Source organism: Podarcis filfolensis (genome assembly GCF_964270895.1).
Source record: "Podarcis filfolensis genome assembly, chromosome: 2".
In the NCBI taxonomy this organism is placed as follows: Eukaryota; Metazoa; Chordata; class Lepidosauria; order Squamata; family Lacertidae; genus Podarcis; species Podarcis filfolensis.
The window spans coordinates 102,502,352-102,528,534 of NC_139605.1; the positions used below are offsets into that span (position 1 = coordinate 102,502,352).

Below are 26,183 nucleotides of genomic sequence, written 5' to 3' on the forward strand. Positions count from 1 at the left end.
ACCCCAATAAAATATTTGAGGGGAGCAGACCCCCCCAAGTTGATAGACACTGCCATTCGAATGGTGTGCGTGTGCCGCATCATGTGATTGATGATGCAGGGCAGGGCTTACCTGGGGGGTCCCCAATATTTGATTCAAGTTGGCACCCCTGCGACACATCTAAATGGCAGGGCTGCCTGTGGGGCGAAACCTTGAAAATCATTTGGTTCTAGAGTGGGGAAACCATATTAAAATAGGTGTAAATGTCTACATCTACACACATTCAAACATAGAGCCTCCAAGTGTCCCTATTGTCCAGGGACGTCCCTGATTTAGAGAAGCCGTCGGAGAAATGTCGGAGGGTATGGAGTTATTCGACCCCCGGAGCCGTCTGAAGGCAATCATGTATAGGGACGGGAATGTTTCATTATGTTTTTTATGTGTGTCGGAAGCCGCCCGAAGTGGCTGGAGCCACCCAGTCCGATGGGCGGGGTATAAAGAGCCAAATTACCATTATGGAATGGGACGTCCTTACTTCCCTCGGGGAAACAAGTCGGAGGGCATGATCTATATGCGACACACACACGCGCACTGTGTGTCTCCCTCCCTGCCAGGCATGTTGCCAGCAGGGAAAAGGCGGGGAAGCCGCTGAAGGCCGGCCCTCCTCTTTCTGGCCTCTCCGTTTCATAAAGCCGAGGGTTTCCTCCGCGCAGGGCTTTGGAGGCGCCTCCTGAGTGCCAGCCGGTGCCAGTCCCCCGGCAACCCCCGACAGCCTCGGCCCGACCCTCCGCGCGCCTCTCCATCCCTTCCTCCTTTGACGCGGAAGGCAGAGCGAGGCGAGGCTCCGCCTCCGGAGGAGGAAGGCCGGACACGCCGCAGTCAGGGGCGGCCCGAGAGGCTGCCGAGCCGGGCGGGCGCTGCGCCGGGGCCCGGGAGCGGCGTCGAGAGAGCCATGGCGCGTCGGGAGCGTGTGGCGGCGGCGTCCAGTGGGCTTCTCCTCCGCCTGGCCGCTCTGTGGCTGCTGCTCTGGCTGGGACCCCGGGTAAGGGCGCGTGGCTGGGGCTCTCCGCTTTCCCGGGGGCGAGGGGGCGAAGCTGCGCGGTGGTGGGTTGGGGTTGAGGGGAGAGGCGGAGAGAGGCGTTCCGAAAAGGCTTCCTAGCTTCTTCTCGCCCTTTCACGGGCATGGTGGGGGGGCCCAAACATAACCCAGGGGGGCGCAAAGCGGGGTTCAGGTACTTTCTCCGTCGGGGAGAGATGCGGGGAAACTCGGGCGCTAAACCCCCCTGCCGCTGCTGGCGCCCCCTAGAGCGCAGAAGGGAGGGCAAATGATGGGGATATTTGCCCCACCTGCGCTCCTAGAGTTCGCCCTCGTTGCAGGTGAGGTGGGCAGAGGATGTGGGAACTGCCCTTCGGGGTTATTGTTTGGAAACCGATTCTGTATTATTATGACGATTGAATATTGTCCTCGTTTAACGAAAGCACAGGCATTGCCTCATTCTCCGGGTGGCGTTTTCTGCCGATTAGTTTCACTTGCCGTGAGACGTTGGTGTTATGGGGTTGGGAAGAAAACAGTGGCGGGAGACGGGGTGTGTGGCAAAGCTGATGTTCTCTTACTTAGTATATGTGTGGGGTTTTTGTGTTGGTGTCACTTGGACAGGTCCTCTTTCTACCCGCTTGTTGTGTTTCCTTGGAAGTGAAAGAGGCTGTGGGGAGGGGTGTGGTCGATTTCTTCGGAACCAATTCTTTAAGGATGGGCACTTGTTGGAAGCAGAGCAGCACCTGGGCGTTCGGCTTTGAAGTATGGTGGCATCCTGTGGCCTGTTCCTCTGCCTTTTCTAGCGGGCACCTGTATGCCACATTGAACTCCCTTTCTCCAGAGCCTCCTCAGGGGGGCATGAGGGACCCCTTATATCGGGAGGCCGGCTCGGGAGGCCAAACGCCTCTACCTGCCATGCCACACGGAGGATTTGGGGTCACGGGTGAGTAAGAGATGCCCCAGACATCTCGCCATCTTTGGCATTGGAGGCAATGTTGCTGGAAGACGATGATCTCTTGGGAGAGTTGCCCTGCTCATCTTCTTCCATTGGAGGCTGGCGTGCTTTTTGTAGGGGTTCCTTTCAAGTCTAGGGGGTCTGTTGCCATTTAGGGGTGAAGTCAGATAATTTTCACCACATCGGCGCTCTCTGGATTTGCTGTGCAGTAGTGACTTGAGTGCCATGTTTCTGAAGCCCCGTGTATCTCTCCATGGGCCCAACTTTTCAAATTAACATAGGAAACTGAAAACTTATGAGTGACTTGTGCTGCTGCTGTTCTCAATTCTAGAAACATGTGGGCAAAACTCCTTTTGGTGAATTCAGATGAAGGTGCACATTTGCATCAAAACAGAAAACACTACCAGTGTTTTTATTGTTGTAGAAGACTGCTCAGTTGAATGCACTTGAGTAATTGCTGGTTTCAGTATTTGTCACACCTGACTATAGAGACATTGTCATCATTTTTTTCTGCATCTTATTTTCTACGGTTACAAACTATTTTTGGTTGACCAATAACTGAACCAAAGTATAATATTTTTTGCAGCATAAGTTGCTTTTCAGTCTTAACTGGAGTACCGGCTGTGTGAACAATACCACCAGCACTATATTAATATTTAGAGATAGAAGTACTATAATAAGGACACATCTTTTTCATCTGTAGTGACAGGATAGTAACAGAAATGACTGGTTCTGATCAAAGCACTGTCAAAAAACGTGAGAAGTTACGAAGTGGCTATTTTTGCATTATCATTTTTTTAAATACAGCTGTTTGCTAATTTTCATTTGGTCTTTACTGCTCTATAGAATCAACACGCATGCAACATTTCTTGCTTGTGGGGTTGTCCCACCTAACTGTCCATCCTGCAGTCGGAAAAAACTAACACTGAAACTGTTTTCAAAGTCTCTCTTGAAGCTTGTTAGGCCTTCATCCTCACGTGTATATTCAGCCATTATTGCACTGTAGCCAGCACATGTTGCAGTGAAAGGGTTATTACTCAAGAACCTCTTCTTGAACTATCTGGCTTACTCCAGGGTTGTTTTATATAGCTGCAGAGATAATATGGGAAGTTGGAAAGAGCATCTGGTTTCCAGCTGAGCTTGGTTTTGTTGACTAGTAATGCAGACTAAGGCTGTGTGTTCAAAGTACCGTTTTTATTTATTTACTGCATTTATGTTCCACCTCAAGGTAGTGTAAATGGTTCTCCTCCTCACTTAATCTCCACAACAACTCTGTTGCACTGAGAGAAGAAAGTGACTGGCTTAAGGTCGCCCAGTGAGCTACATGGTCGAGTGGGGATTTGAACCCAGGTCTCCCAGGTTCTAGTCTGACACTTTAATCACTATGCTAATTCTTAATCCAGCTCCAGCGTGCTCCCACCGCTGGCTTTTGAATCCGTTTATACGGGACGCAACATTCCCTACAAGAATGCCAAACTATTGTGTGGTTTCTTGAGAAATATTGCCGTTTGATGCGTTTCCCCTTAAACCTGGCTTCAATCCGAAAGGTAAATTTAAGCCACGATCACTTCACAATGAAGCTGGAACTGGAAGTGTGTACCTTGGAGACAGCCATTGCACATACGTGGGTGGCAGCTTAATTAGGAGTTTTGGGGGGGGAGTTACAGTGGTGGGGAATCCGAACAGGTAACATGCATTGAGTAAAGACCTCGCTGCCCCCCTCTCTAGTGTGTATAACAGCATGGGGATGCAGGGGGCGCTGTGGTCTAAACCACTGAGCCTCTTGGGCTTGCTGATCGGAAGGTCGGTGGTTCGAATCCCCGCAATGGGGTGAGCTCCCGTTCCTCTGTCCCAGCTCCTGTCAACCTGGCAGTTCGAAAGCACGCCAGTGCAAGTAGATAAATAGGTATAGCGGTTTAGTCATGCTGGCCACATGACCCGGAAAACTGTCTGTGGACAAACGCCGGCTCCCTCGGCCTGAAAGCGAGTTGAGTGCCGCAACCCCATAGTCGCATTTCACTGGACTTAACCGTCCAGGGGTCCTTTACCTTTACCTTATAACAGCATGTAAATGCTACTTGCAAGGGAGTGGTCTGCAGGGAAATGACCTTGCTGCCTTTTAAGCCGCTAATATATACCTAGTGTAAGATTATTTCAAATTATTATAGGGGTTCCCCCGCATTACTGCTCTGCACATGTCTAGAGATAGCACGTTCATATGTTTAAAATCTGTTGATAAAATGACACTGTTTTATGAGATTCAAACTAAGAAGCATAGTGGTGTATTTCATTAGACCATTTTTGATATAGAAGTGTACTAAAAAGAAGTTATGTGCATCTTTTTTCAGGTTGGTATGGTAGCAACTAGTTGTATTAGATTCTCCTTTTCAGTCTTCCTGCTTATAATGACAACATAATTAGGAAACCCAGTCTTGGAATATGGGTTATATTCACATTCAGGAGAGGAACTTTTAAGGTCAGGTTTTTTTTTAAATAAAAAAATGCAGCATTCTTTTGTACTGGTATACATGTATGATATTATGAGTGAGGTAAGAGAGGCTAAATTATTATATTTCTTATTCACCCCCTTCCTCTTTCAAAATAATCATGCTTAACAGAGTGTTGCCATAATATTTGTAATACCAAGGATTTTCAAAACAAGGACTTCAAATTGGGGGAAAATATCTAAAATCATACTTGGGTTTCACCTTTTCTCCTTTTTAAATCCTTGCATTGAATTGTTGTTGTTAATAATTCACCTGAAGACCTACAACATTAAAAACACAATATTAAAACCAACTTACAGTCACAAATATAAGGTGGGTCCTAAAAATATTATGCTAATTTTCTTGCTTTTTTTATTTGTGTTGCGGACGATGAATTAAATAAACATTGATCAAACTTGATGCATTTCTAGCATTACAGAGGGGAAAAATAAGAGCTAGTTATGCTTTCTTGAAGTAAAAAAAAAAAAAGTAGCGGAATTAAATTGTCCTGTCTTGTCATAAAAATCATACTGTTGTCTCTTGAGACAGAAATTATTGAGAGTTAGCCCTGAACCCTTTTAATGGGCATTGTTGAGAAAGCCTGGAAGCAGTAGGGTATGTTAGAGTGCTATTTTTTGCAGTCAAAGCCACAGCACCCGGCAAGGGATTATACCAAAGGGTGCTATTTATCTTGTATATTTTCACTGAATTTGTGCAAATAGTGCCAGAATGTGCAGTGTGCACCCTCCGAAAGGGCCAAACTTGGGATATTCTAAAACTCGTCTGGTTCACCTTTGTAGTATGCATAATAAAAAAAATATTAATTGGGGGGGGGAAGCTTAAGGTAAAAAAAAGTATACATTATTAAAGGATGGAATTCACACACAGCCAGCCAGCATTGTTATAGCAGATGGGTTGGAATGGACGTACTACCAGGTCATGGCCTGATCTAAGGTGGGTCTCTGCAGCAGTACTCCCACTTCACAAATATATGGTATTTATTTGACCCCATATGGATGTTTGGTTTAAAAAATGGTTCCTAGTGTAGTGGGCCTGAACAGGGGAGACCTGACTTCAAATCCTTGTCCAACCAGGAATGTCACTGGGTGCAAACTGTCTCTAAGCAAAAGGATAAATTGGGCAAACCCCATGTAGGCCTTGTAGGCCTTCATGAACTCCATGTAAAATAGCAGAATACAAATGGAATAAATAAGTGCAACTAATATTCAGTGGGGCTGAAAATACAGGTAATGTATTAGAATTGTTTGATTTATTGTAGACCAAAAGTAACTTCAGCTATATTTTTGCTTTTACTTGAAAAGTGTGGTTTCCCCCCTGCTTCCTTTTAAATAGAAATAATAATGCAGAAATAACAGCTCCCTCTACTCCATTAAACATGCTTTAGTGACTTGTTTTCTAAAACCTATGCATGCTATCAGGCTGTAACCTAGCAATGTAATTAGAGCACTTGCTGACAAAATAAGCTCAATGAATCATAGGGCATATATGATGATCATGCTAGTTGCTTTGTTATTGTGCGGAAGCTCTCTCAAATGTTTTGCCTTCCCATATGTCCAGCGATAAGTTGCCAGGAACACGATACAGTATATGTTTCATCTGCCCACTGAAACATGTATTGCTCTGGTCTCGTCAAAGTTAAATGAGGCAGGATTCAGTAAAATATTAGCAAGTGTGACTTGTACAGTCTGACCCTACATTCTGTTCCAGATAATAAGATATTGGGGCACACAAAGAAAGCCAGATGAAGGTTTAGATTAGGAGTTAATACATTTAGCATTTTACTTTCTTCATTGCATTTAATTACAGGACTGATTCAGGCAATATTTCCTCCTCAAAACAGCACCCTGGGAGAGGGTCTTTTGCTGTTATGCCACCCTCGTCTGCCCCTCCTTTTTTCCTTCACTTGTTCACTGGAGAAATGAATTACTACGCTTAGGATGTCCAAAGTGGATACGAATATAGGCTCTCACAGATTTTGTTAGATTAATATGTTGTAGGCCTCTGTCTGTCTCAAGAGACAATGGAGTGAGCCTCCCGGGATGTGGCCAAACTGCTGTGTTAGCAGCAGTGCAGGGATCTCCCTGGGGTGCAAGCCTGGGCAGTGTGTATGGAGGTTCTGGGTTTCCCAGATGACAAGATCCCCAGCCCATGCCCGGCCTTGCTGATGTGGTCCAAAGGAAATTGGAGCAATACATCATTTGGCACCAGCCTGACTGCAGGAGTTACTGGAAGAAGGCACTAAGAAAACAGATTTCATCACTCAGGGTCAGGGAGGTCCCATGTTAAAATAAATTCTGGATCTCTCGGTTTGGTCATTCAGTTCTCTCTGGGAAGTGGGGAGACTTGATTCTGCATATAATTAACAACATTTTCATCTCATTAATAGGAGGTCACATTAAGTAGACAATCTGGTAGAATATCTCTCAACTCTGATATTGAAATCGTAGTCTGAAATATTTCTTTTTCTTTTTTATATTGCCTTCTGGTTTGTAAGCATTGAATTCTGAAGGATAAGAGGTAGGAAATATTTCAAAAAAATTTTTAGACATGCCAGATTCTGACATGGCTGTTGTGTAGTAAACAGTGCATTGTTGAATAGTTCATTACAACTGCCAGTGTATTCTAAATTGCAGAACAGGTACCAAAGCTGCCTCAGATTTGTTATAGCCTTTAAAAATAACCTTTAAAGCTTCTGCTTTCACTTACTTGCACTGGTAGACCAGTGACCAACAGTAAGCTAGTTACACCTGTTGAAACCACTATGGTACATTAGTCGTGATTTGTCATTGATTTTAAGAGGATTTAGGTAAGACTTAGGTCTTTTCTAAACAGTCAGCAAAGTAAGATGGTAGAGTTCTGAATAGCTAGAATGGACTGTACCACTTTAGTCTCCAAGTGGGGAAAATAACATTTGTGAATGCACCCTTACATAAACGGTCTGTAGTGGTACAGGCCACTCTATCACCTAGGAGTTCTTTCACCTCCTACTGCATGTGTAGATCATAGGCCTCTTGATTAGGGACCATCAAGTACAGAATGGATGGCTGCTATAACAAGATCCCATACACACAGAAAATTGATATTTGTGGTCAACCTCAGGTGGAAGACCACTTGTTATCTGTTAGCCTGCCCCTTATATAGGGACCCAAGAGATCACTTTCTGAACCCTTTGTTTGCACAAAAAAGCAGGTTTCACCCTGGCAGAAATGGTTCAGTTTCTTCTGCGATACAATAATAGCTTTGTAACACACACAGGGGCTCCCTCTATGCAGTGGCTGCCAAATCAATCAATCAATCAATCAATCAGGAAAAAGGAATTGGATGAAATTGCAGTAAATTATTTTGGTGAATCTGAAATCAAGCTGGATTTGAGATCATTAGTGTCTCTGGTGTCTTCTCTTTCTTGAATCGTGGATGTTGGCTTGTATTATGGTTGCATGTTCCGTGTTATTTTGTTGATACTTTTCCTGCTGGTTTGTCATGGCCTTTGGCTAGAACAATAAGCTTAGGAGCAAACAAGTACAGTACGATCACATCTGATGTGTCGTTAACTTGCGTGATTTCGACCTTGCGCAGTTGAAAGCTGGCCGGTTAAAATCGTGCAGATGAATTGCGCACAAGTTGGAGAGCTTAACAGCTCCTTTTTGCACTGTGTTTTTCCAGCGCGGAAAGCGCTTTTAAGCTTACTAGGCAAGGCCCACTCAGTGCACAAGCTCCAGAAGCTAAGGATATTTGCACAAGGGTGGTTCCAAGGGGGCGATTCAAGTGTGCACATTTTTGCATATACGCGCCACCCCCAAAACGTAACTACCATGCAAGATGAGATTGTACTGTACCATTTATCCTTGAAAGATATGCCACATCAATCTTCAAAGAATACTAAGTTACTAAAACTTATGAGAACACTGCCTTCTTCAAATTATTCTATACAGTGGTACCCCGGGTTACATACACTTCGGGTTACAGACTCCGCTAACCTGGAAGTAGTACCTCGGGTTAAGAACTTTACCTCAGGATGAGAACAGAAATCATGCGTTGATGGCACGGCGGCAGCAGGAGGCCCCATTAGCTAAAGTGGTACCTCAGGTTAAGAACGGTTTCAGGTTAAGAACGGACCTCCGGAACGGATTAAGTACGTAACCAGAGGTACCAGTGTACTGCGATGCGGAACCTTTGTTTCTCCAGATGCTGCTGAACTACAACTCCCGCCCAGGCATGTTGGGAGTAGTAGTTCAGCAACATCTGGAGGGATAAAGGTTCCTCAAACGTGTTCTGCACCACAATAACTGCACATTGTGACGAATGTGACCCTCCAACCAGCCCATGGTTCTTTGATTTTTTAAATTGCTTTTAATGTAGCTTTAGTTCTTTTTGTATTGTATGAGTGTAAATTGCCTTCTCTATGAAGGCCATGCCACACCTTAATAAAAGAAATAGGCAGGCAGATAGCAAAAAAGGAGGTGTATTGATCCCTTGATAAGCCACCATGTAGGATTAATCAGATGCATTTTACATTCGTATCTTGGTTCTCGAATGTACAGTCATACCTCAGGTTGAATGTGCTTTGGGATGAGCGTGTTCGAGTTGCGCTCCGCAGCAACCCGGAAGTAACGGAGCGTGTTACTTCCGGGTTTTGCCGCTTGCGCATGCGCAGACGCTCAAAATGACGTCATGCGCAGAAGCGGTGAAAAGCGACGTATGCATGCGCAGACGTGCCGTTGCTAGTTACGTTTGCTTCTAGATGCGAACAGGGCTCTGGAACGGATCCCGTTTGTATCTAGAGGTACCACTGTAATCCGTTCTGGAAGTCCATTCTACTTCCGAAAACGTTTGAAAACCAAGGTGCGGCTTCCAATCGGCTGCAGGAGCTTACTGCACTCAATCGGAAGTTGCGTTGGATATTTGGTTTCCACATTTTTTTTGCAAACCAGAACACTTACTTATGGGTTTATGGCGTTTGGGAGCCAAAACGTACGAGTACCAAGGCGTTCAAGAACCGAGGTACGACATTAACTTCCCTATACAGGATTGCCTTCAGTCATATATGCTGCTTTACATTTATTTCTCATATCATAGACATGTTGGAAGTAGAACTATGGCATGTGATCTTGTAACCAACACAGGGAAGTAAAAAATTGTGCGAACAAATGCCTGACATGCTTTACACAGTTTGCTTTATTTCAATCCCAGGAAATTGGTTAGGGTTTGGTTTTCTGTGCCTCTTGCTATGTTTGTGGCTTGCATAAGAGGAAGCATGGTATGCTAAACTTCAATTCTCCATTTTGACATCGTGATTAAAACTGATGAGAATGGTTTAGAAGTCCTCATAAAATGTTAGCATCCTATTATTTTCATGCTTCAACGAAATGTAAACTTTGAAATGTTCAAAATCTAAGCATTACAATTTAGTGAAATGATAAAATAGACATACGGTGGTACCTCGGTTCCCGAACGGCTTAATTGTCATACAAATCAGCTCCCAAACACCGCAAATAAAGTGAGTGTTCCAGTTTGCAAATGTTTTTCGGAAGTTGAACGTCCGACACGGCTTACAATTGAGTGCAGGAAGCTCCTGCAGCCAATCAGAAGCCGCACCTTGGTTTGCAAAAGGTTTCAGGAGTTGAACAGACTCCTGGAACGGATTAAGTTCGAGAACCAAGGTACCACTGTATAGACATGGACCAGATGGTTTTTTACTGTGTGAATGAGCCATGGTAAGTCTTGGGTTTGTAGGCTCCTCCACTCCCCAAACTTCTTTCACACCTTATAGGATGCTTCTGAAGTAGAACTAACCACAGTTCTTCATAATGTCAGAATTCAGGAGAGTCTGGTTAGTGAGATGAAGCCAAGGTCAAACCATGGGTCCGGATCCTGTCTTGTTCTCAAACCAGTGTTTTAATAAACCACAGTTTCCTGAATTCAGACATGACAGGGACCCATTGGTACTTTCGAATCACAAGCAGATGCTTCCAATCTCCTCCTCTGGTCCTCAAAATAGGAGACAGTAGCTGTAGCTCAATGATTAGAGCACTTGCTATGCATGATCCCCAGCAATGCCAAGTAGAATGGGAAATCAGAATAATAAGCCCCATAGGAATTTCCTAGCCAAAACTTTAACTGTAGACATCTATGGATACTCTATGGTCCAGTCTTGTTGCACTTGTACTTTTTAAAAAAATCTAATAAAAATCAACAGTAAGCTAAATGCAGATTAAAACACCTGCAATTTCTGCATGTCTGTTTAGGCTTGCCTAAACAACCAGGTTTTAATCCCATTGATGTCAATGGGCAGGGAGTTCCAATCTGTAGATGCTGCAGCAGCACTAAAAGATGGATTTCTTAAAACAACCAAGGAAGTACAGCCCTACCTTGGTCGTCGAACAGCTTAGTTCTCGAACGTTTTGGCTCCTGAGCGCCGCAAACCCAGAAGTGACAGTTCCAGTCTGCGAACTATTTTTGGAAGCCGAACGTCTGATGGGGCCTCCGCGGCTTCTGATTGGTTGCAGGAGCTTCCTGCAGCCAATCAGAAGCCACGCTTTGGTTTCTGAACGTTTTGGAAGTCGAACGGACTTCTGGAACGGATTCTGTTCGACTTCCAAGGTACGACTGTATTATGTGACACCTGTAAAAGTGAAAGTTCGGTCACTGGATGGAGGCTTCTAGGTTTCTAAAATCTGAGTTTTAGGCTTTCATCACCAGTGCATTGTCTCACTAAAAGCCCATGACTTGAAGACTGAGCTCATGATATTAGTTGAAAAATATGTATATAGAAGAAGCTATGGATGTTCGCAGACTCGTAGCTTATTTGCAGATGGAAGGAATAAGGAAATGCAAAGTTTTACATTTTAAACAAAAAAATTAATAATTGTTCCAAGGAACATGATGAAACTTGGTAAAGTTCTGAAAAACCACCCACCCTTGGGTTTCATTTAAAGGTTATGAATGCCCCTTTGATAAATAACTTCCTCAACGTGCTACTATAAAAATTAGACCCTACTTTATCTAAATGTCAAATAGGACTGTTTATTCCCAGTGGAGCAGTGGCTGTGGCGTGGCCAAGTTGCAGAACAGACGGAACATTTGCTTCCAGGGTCTTTAGTAATGTTGTAGAAAAGGAGCATTACGAACTCTCATTAGGCAAAGGTTAGCCCATTATATCCTTACTTAAGTGCCAGCATTTGGCAAGCCGCTTTGATTATTTCTTATATTCATTTCAGTGTTTATCCTACACAGTCCCAGGTGCTCTGGTTGTGTTTTTTGAAAATACATAACATTATTCAGAATACTTAAGCATGCTTACAGTACAATCCTATTCATTCTTACTCAGAAGGAGTTCGATGGGGCTTCTACTCATGTAAGTGTCCATGGAATTGCGTGTCGAGACCCCGCAGCCACCCCCTCATTGGAAAATAACTCACACAAGGACACAGATACAGTGGTACCTCGGGTTAAGTACTTAATTCGTTCCAGAGGTCCGTACTTAACCTGAAACTGTTCTTAACCTGAAGCACCACTTTAGCTAATGGGGCCTCCCGCTGCTGCCGCGCCGCCGGAGCACGGTTTCTGTTCTCATCCTGAAGCAAAGTTCTTAACCTGAAGCACTATTTCTGGCTTAGTGGAGTGTGTAACCTGAAGCGTATGTAACCTCAAGCATATGTAACCCGAGGTACCACTGTACCTCTAGCAAAATTCAGTAAACACACAGTAAAAAACACACCATAAGAATACAGTGGTACCTCGGGTTAAGTATTTAATTCGTTCCAGAGGTCCGTTCTTAACTTGAAACTGTTCTTAACCTGAAGCACCACTTTAGCTAATGTAACCTGAAGCGTATGTAACCTGAAGCGTATGTAACCCGAGGTACCACTGTATTAGGTTTATGTTATTGGGCAAATTTGGCCACAACTTTATTGAATTACAGAATGTGAGCGGTATTGGCTTAGGCATTGTTTGGACCCGACTATATCTGACTCCTGCCCGCTGCACAGGAAGTCCGTAAGGGTAAACCACCGATAGGGGGAGTCCTGTCGATGCAAACCAACTCAAGCTCCCCCTGGTGTTCCCATCAGGGTTGTGTCAAGGCTTTAGCCCCCGACCGGGCTTCGTACAAGATCAACACCCCCAGATTCCTTTAACGGAATACCGTTAAGCATGGAGGGGCAGGTGATGGCCACACCTCCCCTCCCCCACACAAGGTCAAACAATGCCTAACCGCAACCCTAACAAAGTTGTGACGATTGCTACGGGGTAGACGAAAACCAAGTGGCCAGTGCCAGTTTGCCAAATTCCTACCAGGCCCCTCGGACAACTAAGGCGACCAACCGAAGTTCATAGCAAGGCCAGTGCCTAACGTGTGAATAGGGAGGGAGGGCAGGTGATTGAGGAAGCGAGCCAAGCTCGCTCCTCGGTTTAAACTGCCCCGGCCACGCCCCCCCAGCCAGCGGATTGGCTGGCCGGGCTCTGACATGGCTGGGATCCCCCAGGCAACGGGGGACAAAGTCCCCCGCCCCCAGTGGGGAGTGGGTGACCACGCAGTCCACCGCAGCTCCTCCCCACTGGGAAGTGGAGCGGATTTGCAGCCTAAATGACTGGTGCTCACACTTGGGTAAGCAGGGATAGGATTGCAGTGTGAATGAGATGTTTGTAGTAAGTCTCATTGAATTCAGTGACACTTCAGGATGTGTGTGTGTACTTTAAAATTGCAATCTGTGACCTACACTTGCTTGTTTGCAGCTGTGAACCCCATGCCTGTTTACTCAGAAGTAAGGTCCACTACATTCAGTGGCACTGGCCACCAAGTAAGTGAGTACAGGATTTCAGGCTTATAAAACATTAAAACTGCAGTTCTCACCAGCATTAACCCTTATCACCACATGTCAGCCCACCAAGAAGGTCTCAGAACGCTTCTGAAATACATTTGGGGTTTAGTAAGTCTAAGGGTTTTGGTGCTGTCTCCAAGAACAGGTCTCCATGTGTGTGTGATGTTATAACCTAGGCCACCAACAATATTTGAGGGCATCCTATTGTTAACTGAGACATCAAGAATGGATGTAAAGAAAACAGGTTCAAGTTTTAAAGCCCAGATCCAGCAAGGATGTCCGCAAAACAGCATTGCTAAAGTGGAACTTGCAAACAGTTGTCAAAGGCAGCCTCATGTGAATGTGTAATAATACATTAGTCTCAGCTTAGTGTTTCAACACATGAACAATGTGCTGCTAGGTAGGTTTCTTTCTGATGTTAAAGGTTGGAATTTTATTATATTTTTTAATGAGATGGAATTGGTGAATGTCACTTCTGGTCACTGCAGCAACCTGGATTCCTTGTAGGAAAATAAAATACAATATAAGAAAATACTATTCTCTCCTCCCCGTCCTGCCATCAGATCTCCATTCACTCTGAAGCCGCTTTGCTTCATAAGGATGATTTGGGGGTTTACACATATAACATAGTTCCTGCCTGTCGCTCAATCCCAAAGCCACATGAGCAGATCAGGGGTTGTGTGCTCTGGGACAAGGGCTTTTTAGTTTTCCTTCTGCTAGCAGCCCCCTTTCCCAATGTCCCTTCAATAAACTCTCAATGCCTTCTCTGAGGCACGAGAAGACCCTGTGAGATATGAGAAGTAAAAACCGACTGCCTCTGTTGCTTTGTGCCTCTGCTGGTCTTGGCCAAGGCTGAAAGCACCTTCATATCAGCCCGGATAAGCTCATTTGGTTAGAGTGTGGTGCTGATAATGCCAAGGTTGCAAGTTCGATTCCCGTATGGGATAGCTGCGTATTTCTGCATTGCAGTGGGGTTGGACTAGATCCAGCACGCCCAACCTTTGGCCCTCCATATGTTTCGGACTACAATTCCCATCATCCCTGACCACTGGTTCTGTTAGCTAGGGATCATGGGAATTGTAGGCCAAAACATCTGGAGGGCCGCAGGTTGGGGATGCCTGGACTAGATGCTCCTCAGGGTCCCTTCCAGTTCTGCAATTCTATGTTTTCTATCTCCCTCTCAAGACATGTGTCGAAAAGACAAACCTTTCATATTCTTTCTCTTGATAACAGAAGTTGTGCTTCCTGTTATGGATTGAATTATGTGGAAAACCTTTCAGGTTCTCCTTTCTGCCCGTCCTCGAAAAATGTTGCAACTCTAAAATCAGTTATGTAGTAGGAAGGGAGAAGTTTGAGCAACACAGGGTCTTCGTTCTTGTTTGCCCTCTCCCTTCCCTCCTACGCAAAGCTTTTTCATCCTGAAGTCTCTTCTTCAAAGAATTCAGGTTGCCGATATGATACAGGGTGATAGTGCTTATGGAGACTTGAAGGAGTAGTTTAAAAGACAAATGTTCACTTCTAAGTATAATTAGAAGGGTAGGGATTCACTTAGAAGCATTCCTGGACAAAATCGGATTGCTTCAAAATACCTGCAATGCACTGTGCAGTTCAAGAAAATATATATATTGAGCTGTTTAAGACTTTATAATTGGTAATATACAGAACCATGGAAGTGGGGGGGAACCGACAACTGATTGTATAAGTAAATTGAACGGAATGTGAAAATTTGTACGTAATGGAAAAAAGCATTTTTTTTTTAAAAAAGAGGAAATTGTCTTGTTCATAGTTGGGATAAGCTGTTGTCAGCCCAGAACATGTAAGACCATTTTTTTCTTCGGCTCTGTGGAGACAGTTCTCTGCTGGCTAGATCTTGATCATTTAGTTTTTAGAGAAGAAAAAACGAGGAATGCAAAACAATCCTTTCGGTGTTTTAAAAATTGAAGATAATCACAGTTGCACTTTGTTTCTTGAGCAAGGGGTATATGGCTTGCTTACAACCCCCCTTCCTTTTTAAAACACAAAACATTTAACTTCAAAAGGGGCAAAAGACACATGTTGAAGTTATATTTAAAATATCACCCAGGATAATCTTATTAAAACTCAGAAGGGACTCCAGCCATGCAAAGGCATGTTTTGGTTGCTGAACATATACTAGTGAGAGAATATTTCTCAACAGAATATTGAGGAACCCTGTCAATTCCTTTCTGCTTGCTTCCTTTTTTTAAAAAACCCCAAAGTGGGATTACATTTATGCAATAGTTAACACCTATTCTAAATATCGTGTTTAAGTTTTCCGAACTCAGTTTAACAAACTTCCCTTGTCAAATGGAAACTCTTGTTAAAAGAAACGAAACCCTGTTTTCTTCGCGATGCAACAGGTGCACAACATGTGTGAGATTTCATGTGTTATTAACCAGCATTGGAACAGTTAAGGGGCTGCTTGATTTCAAGGCTGTTTCTTGGAAAATAATCCACTTCTGTTCTTGCGTTCTGGCAGCAAATATTGTCGGCTAGATCTCAGGCATAGGCACCTATCCAAAACAAACACCATTGGATAAGCGAAGTTTTAATTTCTTGGGTGAAGGGGTGACATTTATTTCACAGGAGTGCGAACTACCCATATGCTTCATTGTTTGTTTATTTGCTGATAGTCCGTACAGAGGAGAACGTTTTGTGTCTAAAGTTACTAGTTAGCTTCAAAGTTACTATAGATCAAGAGAGGACTTCCATTTAGGTTTTAATGCTCCAACAATATGTTTGAAACTCAAAATGAAAGCGGTCAATGCAGAATAGCATTCAGTATTGAGAAGCAAATGAAGAAAATATTTGCTATAGCTATTATGAAGACCTGCTAGCATTTAATAATGCCTTTTAGATGTTACCTTGGGATTGGCAGATGTAACCTATACAAACAAACGTTAGTCTGTTCTAGTAGATGAACAGTTAAAACCAGGATCTTTGCATCCTGTTCCTGACTTGGTTTCACTCTTTCAAACTCAGGCGCAAGTCTGTGTCTTGGTTTGCTAATTTCATTTACCAGCATGTAAAAATCCTGCTCACATCTCCCAACAGGGGAGAGAGTAGAGTGTGTCAAAACGTTAGCAAAAGTGGACTGGATCCTTTAGCACACAGTCTTGAGAATGAATGAGAATTCAAACTGAACAACAACAAAGAGTTGTGCTTTAGAGAGAGCTGCAAATGGCAAATTTATTGAAAGCAATGCCCTGTTTATGTAGTGTGTTGTTCATTTGAAACAGGAAACATTGCAAGGAGGATGAAAAACTGTGCCATCACTTTGTATCTCTTTGAACAAGATCAGACACGTGGATAAATCGATTCTGTGACTGATAGTTGTCTTTGGTGGTGGTGTTGTACGAGATCTTCAACGTGACTAATTTAAAGCATGTTGTGTGGTTGATTAAATGTTTTGATATTTTCTCCAAACTTTCAAACTCATGCACTATTTAATTTCATGGTGTAGGGTGGGTGGGTGTTTGTGTTTGTTTTATGTCAGCATCACAAATGTTTTGATCTGTAAACCGCATTCCGCCAAGAAAATTCTGACCCAGTAAAATATACAATCTGAGCAAACTGTTCTCAAAGATCAATATAAAGGGTTTGGTTTCAGCTACATTTTACTGATAGTTAATGCATTGATACTACCAGACTGAAGTTAGTTGTGTGCATGATTTTAAATGGGTCTACTCTGAATATGGCTAACATTGGATAGAACTCAAGGATCGTACCCTAAACAAATCTACAACGTTCATCTTTTGGAAGTGTCATGTGGAGTTCAGTTCTTATTGCACCACTGCTACTCCCCTATATTTGGTGTGCATTTCCTAACTTTTAGTTGGAGAAGGATGTGTGAGAGAATTGCATAACTCTACAAGCAGTTAAATATTTATTGCTGTTTCATTTTCTCTCTCTTGTCTTCCCTACTTTCAGATGTAGGTCATAAGCTTCTTGGGAAGGCAAGGTTCTGGTGTGTGTGTGTGTGTGTGTGTGTGTATATAAAACATTACCATGGAAGGCATGGCGTAGTGTTATAAAAGTAGAGAAACAAATTTTGACTCTTCCCTTTGGAGTTTATATGATGTGATGCAAGTGTGCAAGTGTCCCACAACTCCATTCCTCTGGTCGATTATTTTATTTATCTATTTTATCAGCCGGAGGTTCAGAAGTGTGAACTCCCCTGTCCTGCATATTACTGAACTTTCTTTTTTAATGGTTATTATAATAATATATTTATTTATACCATACCCTTTCTCCTGACAAGACTAAAGGTGGCTTTTGGATTAAAAACAAGAATAGCTAAAAACAAGGGGGGGGGAATCATTAAAACAATTAAATCTTAGTAGAATTAAAACTATATGCATATATAAAATCTATTTAAAACATACAAATAAGTACAAAAAGAACTGCACCAGTCCTTTCATTAAAAGCAGTCAATTCCCAAAAGCCTGTTGGAACAGAAGAACAACAAGGAGGGAGCCATTATTCAAAACATATATACAACAAATGGAGAGGCAAAAACTCTAGAAGCTGCAGAGCAGGGAAGCCCTCCTTTCTATCTAATCCCATTATTAATCCCATTATTACTGAATTTTCAGCTGAACATTCACACGCATTGTTGATCCCAAAGTGTAGTAGCCACAAAGAGCTTGTGTTTGAAGGAAGTCACATGTACTGATACCATTGATGCTGCCATCAGCTCCCTCCCCCAAAAATATCTTGAATCTTGTTCTGAATGCTTCCTCCAGATATATGCCATTTAAAGCGTGTTAAACTAAAAGCCAGTGTTTTTCACCTTGAGAATAGTTGGGCTTACGTTTAATGCTGCAGTCTTGGTCACACTTACTAAGGGGAAGCGCCATTCAACTCAGTGGGATTTCCACCCACTTTCATAGGATCAGGGAGGGACTCGGGTGGTGCTGTGGGTTAAATCACAGAGCCTAGGACTTGCCGATCAGAAGGTCAGCGGTTCGAATCCCCGCAACGGGGTGAGCTCCCATTGCTCGGTCCCTGCTCCTGCCAACCTAGCAGTTTGAAAGCACGTCAAAGTTCAAGTAGATAAATAGGTACTGCTCTGGCGGGAAGGTAAACGGCGTTTCCATGCGCTGCTCTGGTTCGCCAGAAGCGGCTTCGTCATGCTGGCTACATGACCCGGAAGCTGTACGCTGGCTCCCTCGGCCAATGAAGCGAGATGAGCACCACAACCCCAGAGTCGGCCACAACTGGACCTAATGGTCAGGGGTCCCTTTACCTTTTAAGCTAAAAGCCAGTGATTTTCACCTTGAGAATAGTTGGGCTTACGTTTAAGGCTGCAGTCTTGGTCACACTAAGGGGAAGCGCCATTCAATTCAGTGGGATTTGCACTTTCATAGGATCAGGCTCCCCATCGTTTTAAATCATTTAGCCTTACAGGTGCATTGTATTGATAACAGAGCCTTAATAGTTTTTGACTCCTCCATTGGATTGGCCAAGGCTACCAAATACTTCTTTCCCATGTGGTTAAATGTACCTGTCATCCCATCAGACATTATGGGAAAGATAAGGTTTAACACACTTAGTCCCATCCTTGCTTTTGGGACACCTGCCTATACATGTCCGAAAACTATTTCTCCATGTTCCAGGAATAACTCTCCCAGAACGTGAATGACCCGGGGGAAATTTAGCTTAAGTGCCTGGGGAGAATCTCTCTCTCTCTGTGCTGTGGCCTTGGCTGAATTCTGCCAGAGTACAGCCTGTTGTGGAACTGGCTTGGAAAGGTGCACAAAAGCACAATATGCGTAGCTTGGGATATCATCCAGGTTGCAGAGTGTCCTTGTAAGGCACTCGGAAGGGATCAACAGAGATGGTATCAGAGCTTTTGCGCAAAAAGGGGTCTTGTTGGGGAAGCAAAACAAAAGGCAATTTACCGATTACCTGCTGAAGGTTGTCCCAGAGAAGGGAAGCTGGAGGGGGAGTGAGAGATACAAAAGGAGGCTGTGTGGTGATGCTTCAGTGTCAGGGGAAAGAGAAGAGAGATTGAAGCGGTGAAAGTTTGAAAGCAGGCAGGAGAAAGACCTTCTTCTTCCATACTTAAGTGGGAAGCCAATTTTCAGCACAGATTTCTTACTGGTGTACTTTTTTTTATTAGACTCTGCCAAATTTTCTTATTGTACCTGAGTAAATTGATCCTCCTCCTGCAGCATTTTGTTGCTGATGTCATTCACAGCAATCTGTATACACCTTGTAGGATTCTGATATAATTTACTCATTCTAATTCTGTTTCCTTGCAGCAGGGGTAGCTTTCAAACCCTATTTTTACCATTTAGGATGTCAAGACAGGGATGTAATTTAGCCGGTCTTCTTTTTAATTTATTTCATAATGGCCACTGGTCCCAGATCTTTATGCTGTCCTTTTCTCTGCCGGAATACACTTATTGCTGTGTGCTGCTACTGTGCTGCTGCTGCTGCTTTCATTGTCCAGAAATTATGTCTACATAATTTGAGGGTGGCGGCAGCATTGTACTAAAAATAGCTTGATTACAAATGATAGTAAGTCTAAGGCCCTAATGCCATAAAAAGTATACAGTGGTATCTTGGTTCTCAAACTTAATCCATTCCAGGAGTCCGTTCGACTCCTGAAACCATTTGAAAACCAAGGCGCGGCTTCCGATTGGCTGCAGGAGCTTCCTTCACTCAATCGGAAGCCGTGTCAGACGTTCAGCTTCTGAAAAGTGTTCGCAAACCGGAACACTTACTTCCGGGTTTGCAGCGTTCGGGAACCGATTTGTTTGACAACTAAGCCATTCGAGAACCAAGGTACCACTGTACATGGGTTTTTAATGGTAGTCAACAAGCCACACATTCATATAAAATGCTTAGGTGTTCAGATGTGGACTGTGGCTTTCTGACCTGAGCAATGAAATCAGCTAATTGATTCTGCTAATTGTAGTCAGTAAGCCATCATAAGGCTTTTTTATGGTCAGTTTCCTAAACATTTTTTAGCTGGACTTTATTTATACAGTGGTACCTCGGGTTACAGACGCTTCAGGTTACAGATGCTTCAGGTTAGACTCCTCTAACCCAGAAATAGTACCTCGGGTTAAGAACTTTACCTCAGGATGAGAACAGAAATCACACGGCGGCAGCGGGAGGCCCCATTAGCTAAAGTGGTACCTCAGGTTAAGAACATTTTCAGGTTAAGAACAGACCTCCAGAACGAATTAAGTTCTTAACCCGAGGTACCACTGTATAAATGATAATATTTATTTATTTATTTATACATACATACATACATACCCTGCCCATCTGGCTGGGCTTCCCCAGCCACTCTGGGCGGCTTCCAAAAAAATATTAAAATACTGTAATACATCAAAATTAAAAGCTTCCCTAAACAGGGCTGCCTTCAGATGTCTTCTAAAATTCTGGTAGCTGTTGTTCTCTTCGACATCTGGTGGGAGGGTGTTCCACAGGGCGGGCGCCACTACCGAAAAGGCCCTCTGCCTGGTTCCCTGTAGCTTAGCTTCTCACAGTGAGGGAACCGCCAGAAGGCCCTCGGCGCTGGACCTCAGTGTCCGGGTAGAACGATGGGGGTGGAGACGTTCCTTCAGATATACTGGGCCGAGGCCGTTTAGGCATAATACGAAATCGGATTGCATTATTCCAAAATAATGGAATGTGTACAGTGTATGTTGTTTGGTTAGAATGTTCTAACGTTTGCTGCTTGATTTTGTTTTAAAGCATTGTGCTGCGATACTAACAGAGTTGAAAATACAAAGCTTTTCAGTAACAGAGTGCAGTGAGGAGGTGCTTGTTGAGCTGACTTTCTAGGTTGTCCTGAAACAAATTCTGTTGTGGTGGCACAGAAGATACAGCCAGAATTTCGGTCTTCGTGGGTGCTGCAGTCCTTAGAGATTCTGAGAGAGGCAACTAGTTTCACGTTGCCTTCAATAGTAACTTCAGTTTTAAATAGACTTCTGAAAGTTCCCAGACATGGCAGGTGGCTAAGCAGCAAAACTGTTTTTAAACAGTTGTTTTAAAGGTAGCATTTCAAAATCTTTTTGCTTTGCACTTCTGTTTTTCTGGTGGATTTGGGGTTTGTGTGGAAACTTGGTATACTTAGAGTAAAAAGAAACTTCAAAGTTGGAGCTGCCACTGAAAACATAATTTACATGGTGTTCCATTTGATTGGCATTGCCACTTGGAGTAGTGAATAGTCCAAAACCATTTCGATGCCTGAGAAAACCTTGCCCTCTCCAGGGATTTACAGAAGATTGGAAGAAGTATATGAATTATTTGAAGAGCAACTGTAACCAACAAATTACGCTAGTAGGACTACAAGAAGTTTTGTAAGGAGAAATATACGAAGTAGAAAAAGATAGAGATATTGGTTATGAGTTTGAAATGTAATCGGGAAAATAAGAAATGCATACTAAGAGATTAGATTGGAAAATTTTCAGACAGGACTGATGGAAGTCAAAAAAATTGAATAAGATGTAAAAGAATGTTTAATTACTGTTGAAAATGATACGTTAAAAAACTAATAAACATTTATTAAAAAAGAGAGAGAGAAAAAACCTTGCCCTCTCCCTCCCACTAATTGGGTACATTGCTCCACTCTTTTACAACTCCTGTGCAAGAGAACTTGCCTTTGGATTGTGCTCCAATTCACCAGATCTGCCTATGTCTTCCACCTTTCATGGTACCTCCAAACCAGCCTGATTCACCTGCCTCTCATTGCTAATTTCCCTCTGTTTCTGTAGTTGGTGCTCAGCGTGACATGAGGGCAAGGAGCCCATGGTTTTCAAACTACTTGACAGACTTGAGTTGCAGGAAGTTGAAATGCCAGTGGGGCTTTTAACTTTTGTTCTGAGTTTACTTGTTCCAGATTTGGTGATTCCCTTCAGCAAAGGCATCACCGGTTCATTGAGTTTCCTTTCTGGCCGTGTCCATTCACCTTGTCATTTGAAATAAATTAAAACAATTCTTTAAAAAGATAGTTAAAAAGACTCTTCTTCTTTTTAAGAAGAGTCCTTTTAACTATCTTTTTAAAGAAATGTTTTAATTTATTTTGACTACGGCAGACCAACACGGCTACCTTCTTGAATCTTGTCATTTGGTTTGTATGATGTCCCTGAATAATATTAATCCTCACTTGTATGTGACTCCCTAAGGATTTAACCTAGCTTATTCTGCATTTGTGTTTGTGTGTGTGTGTGTGTGTGTGTGTGTGTGTGTGTGTGTGGTTATAGAGGGTAGACATGTAATGGCACCTCTCCCATCTTGGGCTAGGGGACCTGTACTAGCAGGAGGATCAGGGCTGAGATTGTTATCCAAACATATGCACCTTGACTATTGAACCTTGTGATTCATTTGCTCTCCTCGCCTCACTGCTGTGCTGGGTGCCCGCATTTTCATGGTTCCCATCCCTAAACAAACCTCTTTTCTACCTGTAATGTATTGTATTGTAGGGTTGCCGATGAGGTACCATGATTCTTCCACTTCTCCCCAATAAAGGAAGAATCATGGTACCTCATCCGCAACCCTACAATACATTACACAATTGCCACAATTGTCTTTTTTTTAAAAAAAAACTGAGAGCCTTTGGGGAAAACCAGAATATGGTTGTAGCATTTAGAGCAGAGGGCAGCAAACCTTTTCAGCAGGTTCACTGTCCCTCAGACCTTGGGGGGGTGGACTATTTTTTTGGGGGGGGAATGAATGAATTCCTACGCCCCACAAATAACCCAGAGATGCATTTTAAATAAAAGGACACATTCTACTCATGTAAAAACATGTTGATTCCCGGACCGTCCACGGGCTGGATTGAGAAGGCCATTGGGCCGGATCCAGCCCCCGGGCCTTAGTTTGCCTACCCATGATTTAGAGAGATAGTTCAAATCAGGGCTGGTGGCTTGCAGGACAAAGGTCCCAGTCAATGTGTCCAAGTGGCTTTGTGTTAGCCAAAACATATAGGGGGGAATGCAGACCGGTAACTGCATGGGGGATGCATATCAATAATTGTTTTTCCTACAATTCTTAAATTTCCCTGAGTAAATAATGTTTATGTTTTCTTATTTTTCCCTCCCCCAGAACTGTAGTAATGCCAATTCAGTGACCCTGCCAGAAACACTGCTGTTTGTTTCAACTCTGGATGGGAGTTTGCATGCCGTTAGCAAAAGGACGGGGTCAATCAAGTGGACTTTAAAAGAAGGTGGGTATGAAAGATGTCATCTTGCCTTCATTTCACTAACTTTGATAACGGCAAAGTCAACATAATGTTGGAAATGGTTCCAGACATTGGAGAAGCCCGGCCACATTCTGAACAGCCTGACCCCTATGCATGTTTACCTGGAGGAAAGTCCTGGCTTCAGATGGCTGACCTCCAAGTGAGTTTGGAGGGGATTGCAGTCTTCTGCAAGTCCCAATGAGTTCAATGGGATTTATTACCAAGCAAGTGTGCTTTAAGGATGGCAGCTCAAGACTATCTGCTTATCGTGGCGGCTCATCTGCAAGAATCATAGGAAGCTCTGTGGTTTTTAACGTCTGCCTTTAACTCCTTGAAACATTAAGCAAAGTATTGTCATTGTGGGTGTAGCTTCTAAGGTTTTATATCTATGTGGCGGGTGGGTTAATGGCAATCACTGTGTTACAAAATGTACATCCATGTTTGGCCTCTTTAGGACCAGCAGTCATAATTTGCGAAGACTTTGTCACCAGAAACCTACAATAAAGGCTCTGCATCTAGGTGCCTGTTCCAGGGCTTCTGGGGTGCTAAGCTTAGACTTTGCTATTAGGGTTGCCTGATGAAGTATAGCCATCTAGTTGCTGCTGTTCTCCATCTAAGAGTGGAAGAAGCTGCCATCTGGATGCACCATCATTTTGCTTCTCTGATATGAATATTTGTATCTGTAGTGGGGAATATATTGATGCTTGCAAGGGCCATTTCTTAACTGCTGCCACCAGTCTTCTATATTGATAATCCAAGACAGACACATGTTAGGATGAGAATTCCTAACTTCGAGGCCAATTACCTAACTCTTATTGGAGCTCTTCTCTTTGGAAGGCCCATATTAATAATTGTGTAATCTGATTTTGTTTTGGAAATAGCCTAATTGGCTTGAGAGTACTATATCAGGATGTTTCCTTGCTTGTTTAAATACTATAAAATACATGGAAGGATATAGCTTGCATAGCAAAGCCTGCTTTTCTTTTCATTTTACACCGATGGCTTTGACTTATGCACTGACCAACAATAAGGGACAAGAGATTCCAAGGAGCTGGGATAGGGAAAACACTCCATTTACTTTCGTTGCTGTCCTTAGTTTTAAAGCAAATGTATTGTGAAATACCACTGCTACATTAGAACAGTCAGACTGGATAATCCAGTTCTATAGAAAGTTTTACTGCATTTGTACTGTTCATTTGGATCCTTATCTGTTGATGCATTGTAAGGTGCTTAATACTCATTGGTTTGGTTCCATATACAAATTAAAAAGTGTTTTGTATGCTAAAAGGAACATTAAGAGTCAGTAACATCAAGGACTTCTTTTGAAAGCTTTCCTGTGTTCCCTGTTACAAAATATCTTGGATCGGGACACTATGGGAATTTAGTTTGCCAGTTACACTCTTCAATGCAGAGCTGTGACATTTGAGACATCTTTGACGGTGACTATTCTGGTGTAAGCCTTTTCAAATGATGTCCCACCTGTAGTTGAGTTTTCATCCTACTTCTCAGTTTGTTTTAAATACTGATTTCCCAGAGGTTGGCATTCCACATGTTGGGAAAAAAAGCACATGCTGGACTAGATGAATAATTTTTCTCATATCATAGGTTTCTCCTTACATTGTTTAGTTTTTAATATATAGTATTAATCTGCAATGCCTAGCTATATGCTGAGTAAAGGGACGACAACACAGGATATGGGTTTGGGGTTTTGCTTTAGTTGGGTGAGGAGACATTGCCCTTGTCACAAAATGTTTATCATGACTGTTGACATGTAAAACATTGATATTATCCAGGATTTTTACAGAACCAGGAAGGATGTGGGAGAGAGAAATGGCCCTGGTAGGAGTAGTCTTTACTTCACAGAGATTTAAAATAACAAGTTTGGTCTTAGTAGCTGACAATTGATAAACTCAATTCAGATAGAAGAAAAATATGCTCTGGCCTTTTGACATTACCTGCAGCAGTGCAAAGCAGTTAAGGTTTTCCCCCTCAGGTATCCTTTGAAAAACCTGAAATGCAGCAATCACTCGAGAAAACGCACTTCTCCCTGCTTTAGAGAATATGAAACTGCGAAACAGCGTTCCTGCAAAGCTTTTGGGGCACAACATGATAGTTATTTGCCTATAAAAGTAACTGTTGAACAAGTTTTGCAGTGTATATATGTGAATTGGACAACTCGGTTTCCCCCCTACTCAATGAGATACTTGTGTATGCTTTTTTAGGCCAATGATGCGAATCCTGTGGCCCTCCAATTGTGGCTAGGCTGCATATCCCTCACATTCCCTGACCATTGGTCATGCTGGCCAGGGCTGATTGGAGCTGTAGTCTAGCAACACTTGAAGACCACAGATTCCTCACCTCTGCTTTAGGCCGGTCACAAACACCAGTAGTTTGACAAGAACATGGGATATGCAGTCTTCGCTATGTGTTGATTGATCCCCTTTTTAAATGATGTAGTTCAACAGGGATCCATCTACCTAGCAACTTAAAAAGCAATTGCTTCATGCAAACATTGTGCTATATAAGTCTACCCTAAATCATGCTAATAAATAGAGAAAGAGATCAGCTTTGCTCAGAGCAGTATTATGCTATTATGCTTTTAGGCTATGTGTCCTATTAACTGAAAATTAGCAGTTTTTGTATATCCTCTTAGAGGCTATAGTTTCCT

General features: G+C 43.1%; 1 protein-coding gene across 1 annotated transcript in view; it reads left to right on the top strand.

The window, feature by feature from the left end:
- The first annotated feature begins 517 nt into the window (after positions 1–517).
- Positions 518–26,183, top strand: part of ERN1 (endoplasmic reticulum to nucleus signaling 1) — a 60,705-nt gene continuing 35,039 nt past the window's right edge. Inside the window, exons 1-2 of the mRNA XM_083598622.1 lie at positions 518–1,021; positions 23,380–23,500. Of these exons, the coding sequence (XP_083454748.1) occupies positions 932–1,021; positions 23,380–23,500 (211 nt within the window). The 5' untranslated portion in view covers positions 518–931. The remainder of the gene's footprint in view (positions 1,022–23,379; positions 23,501–26,183) is intronic.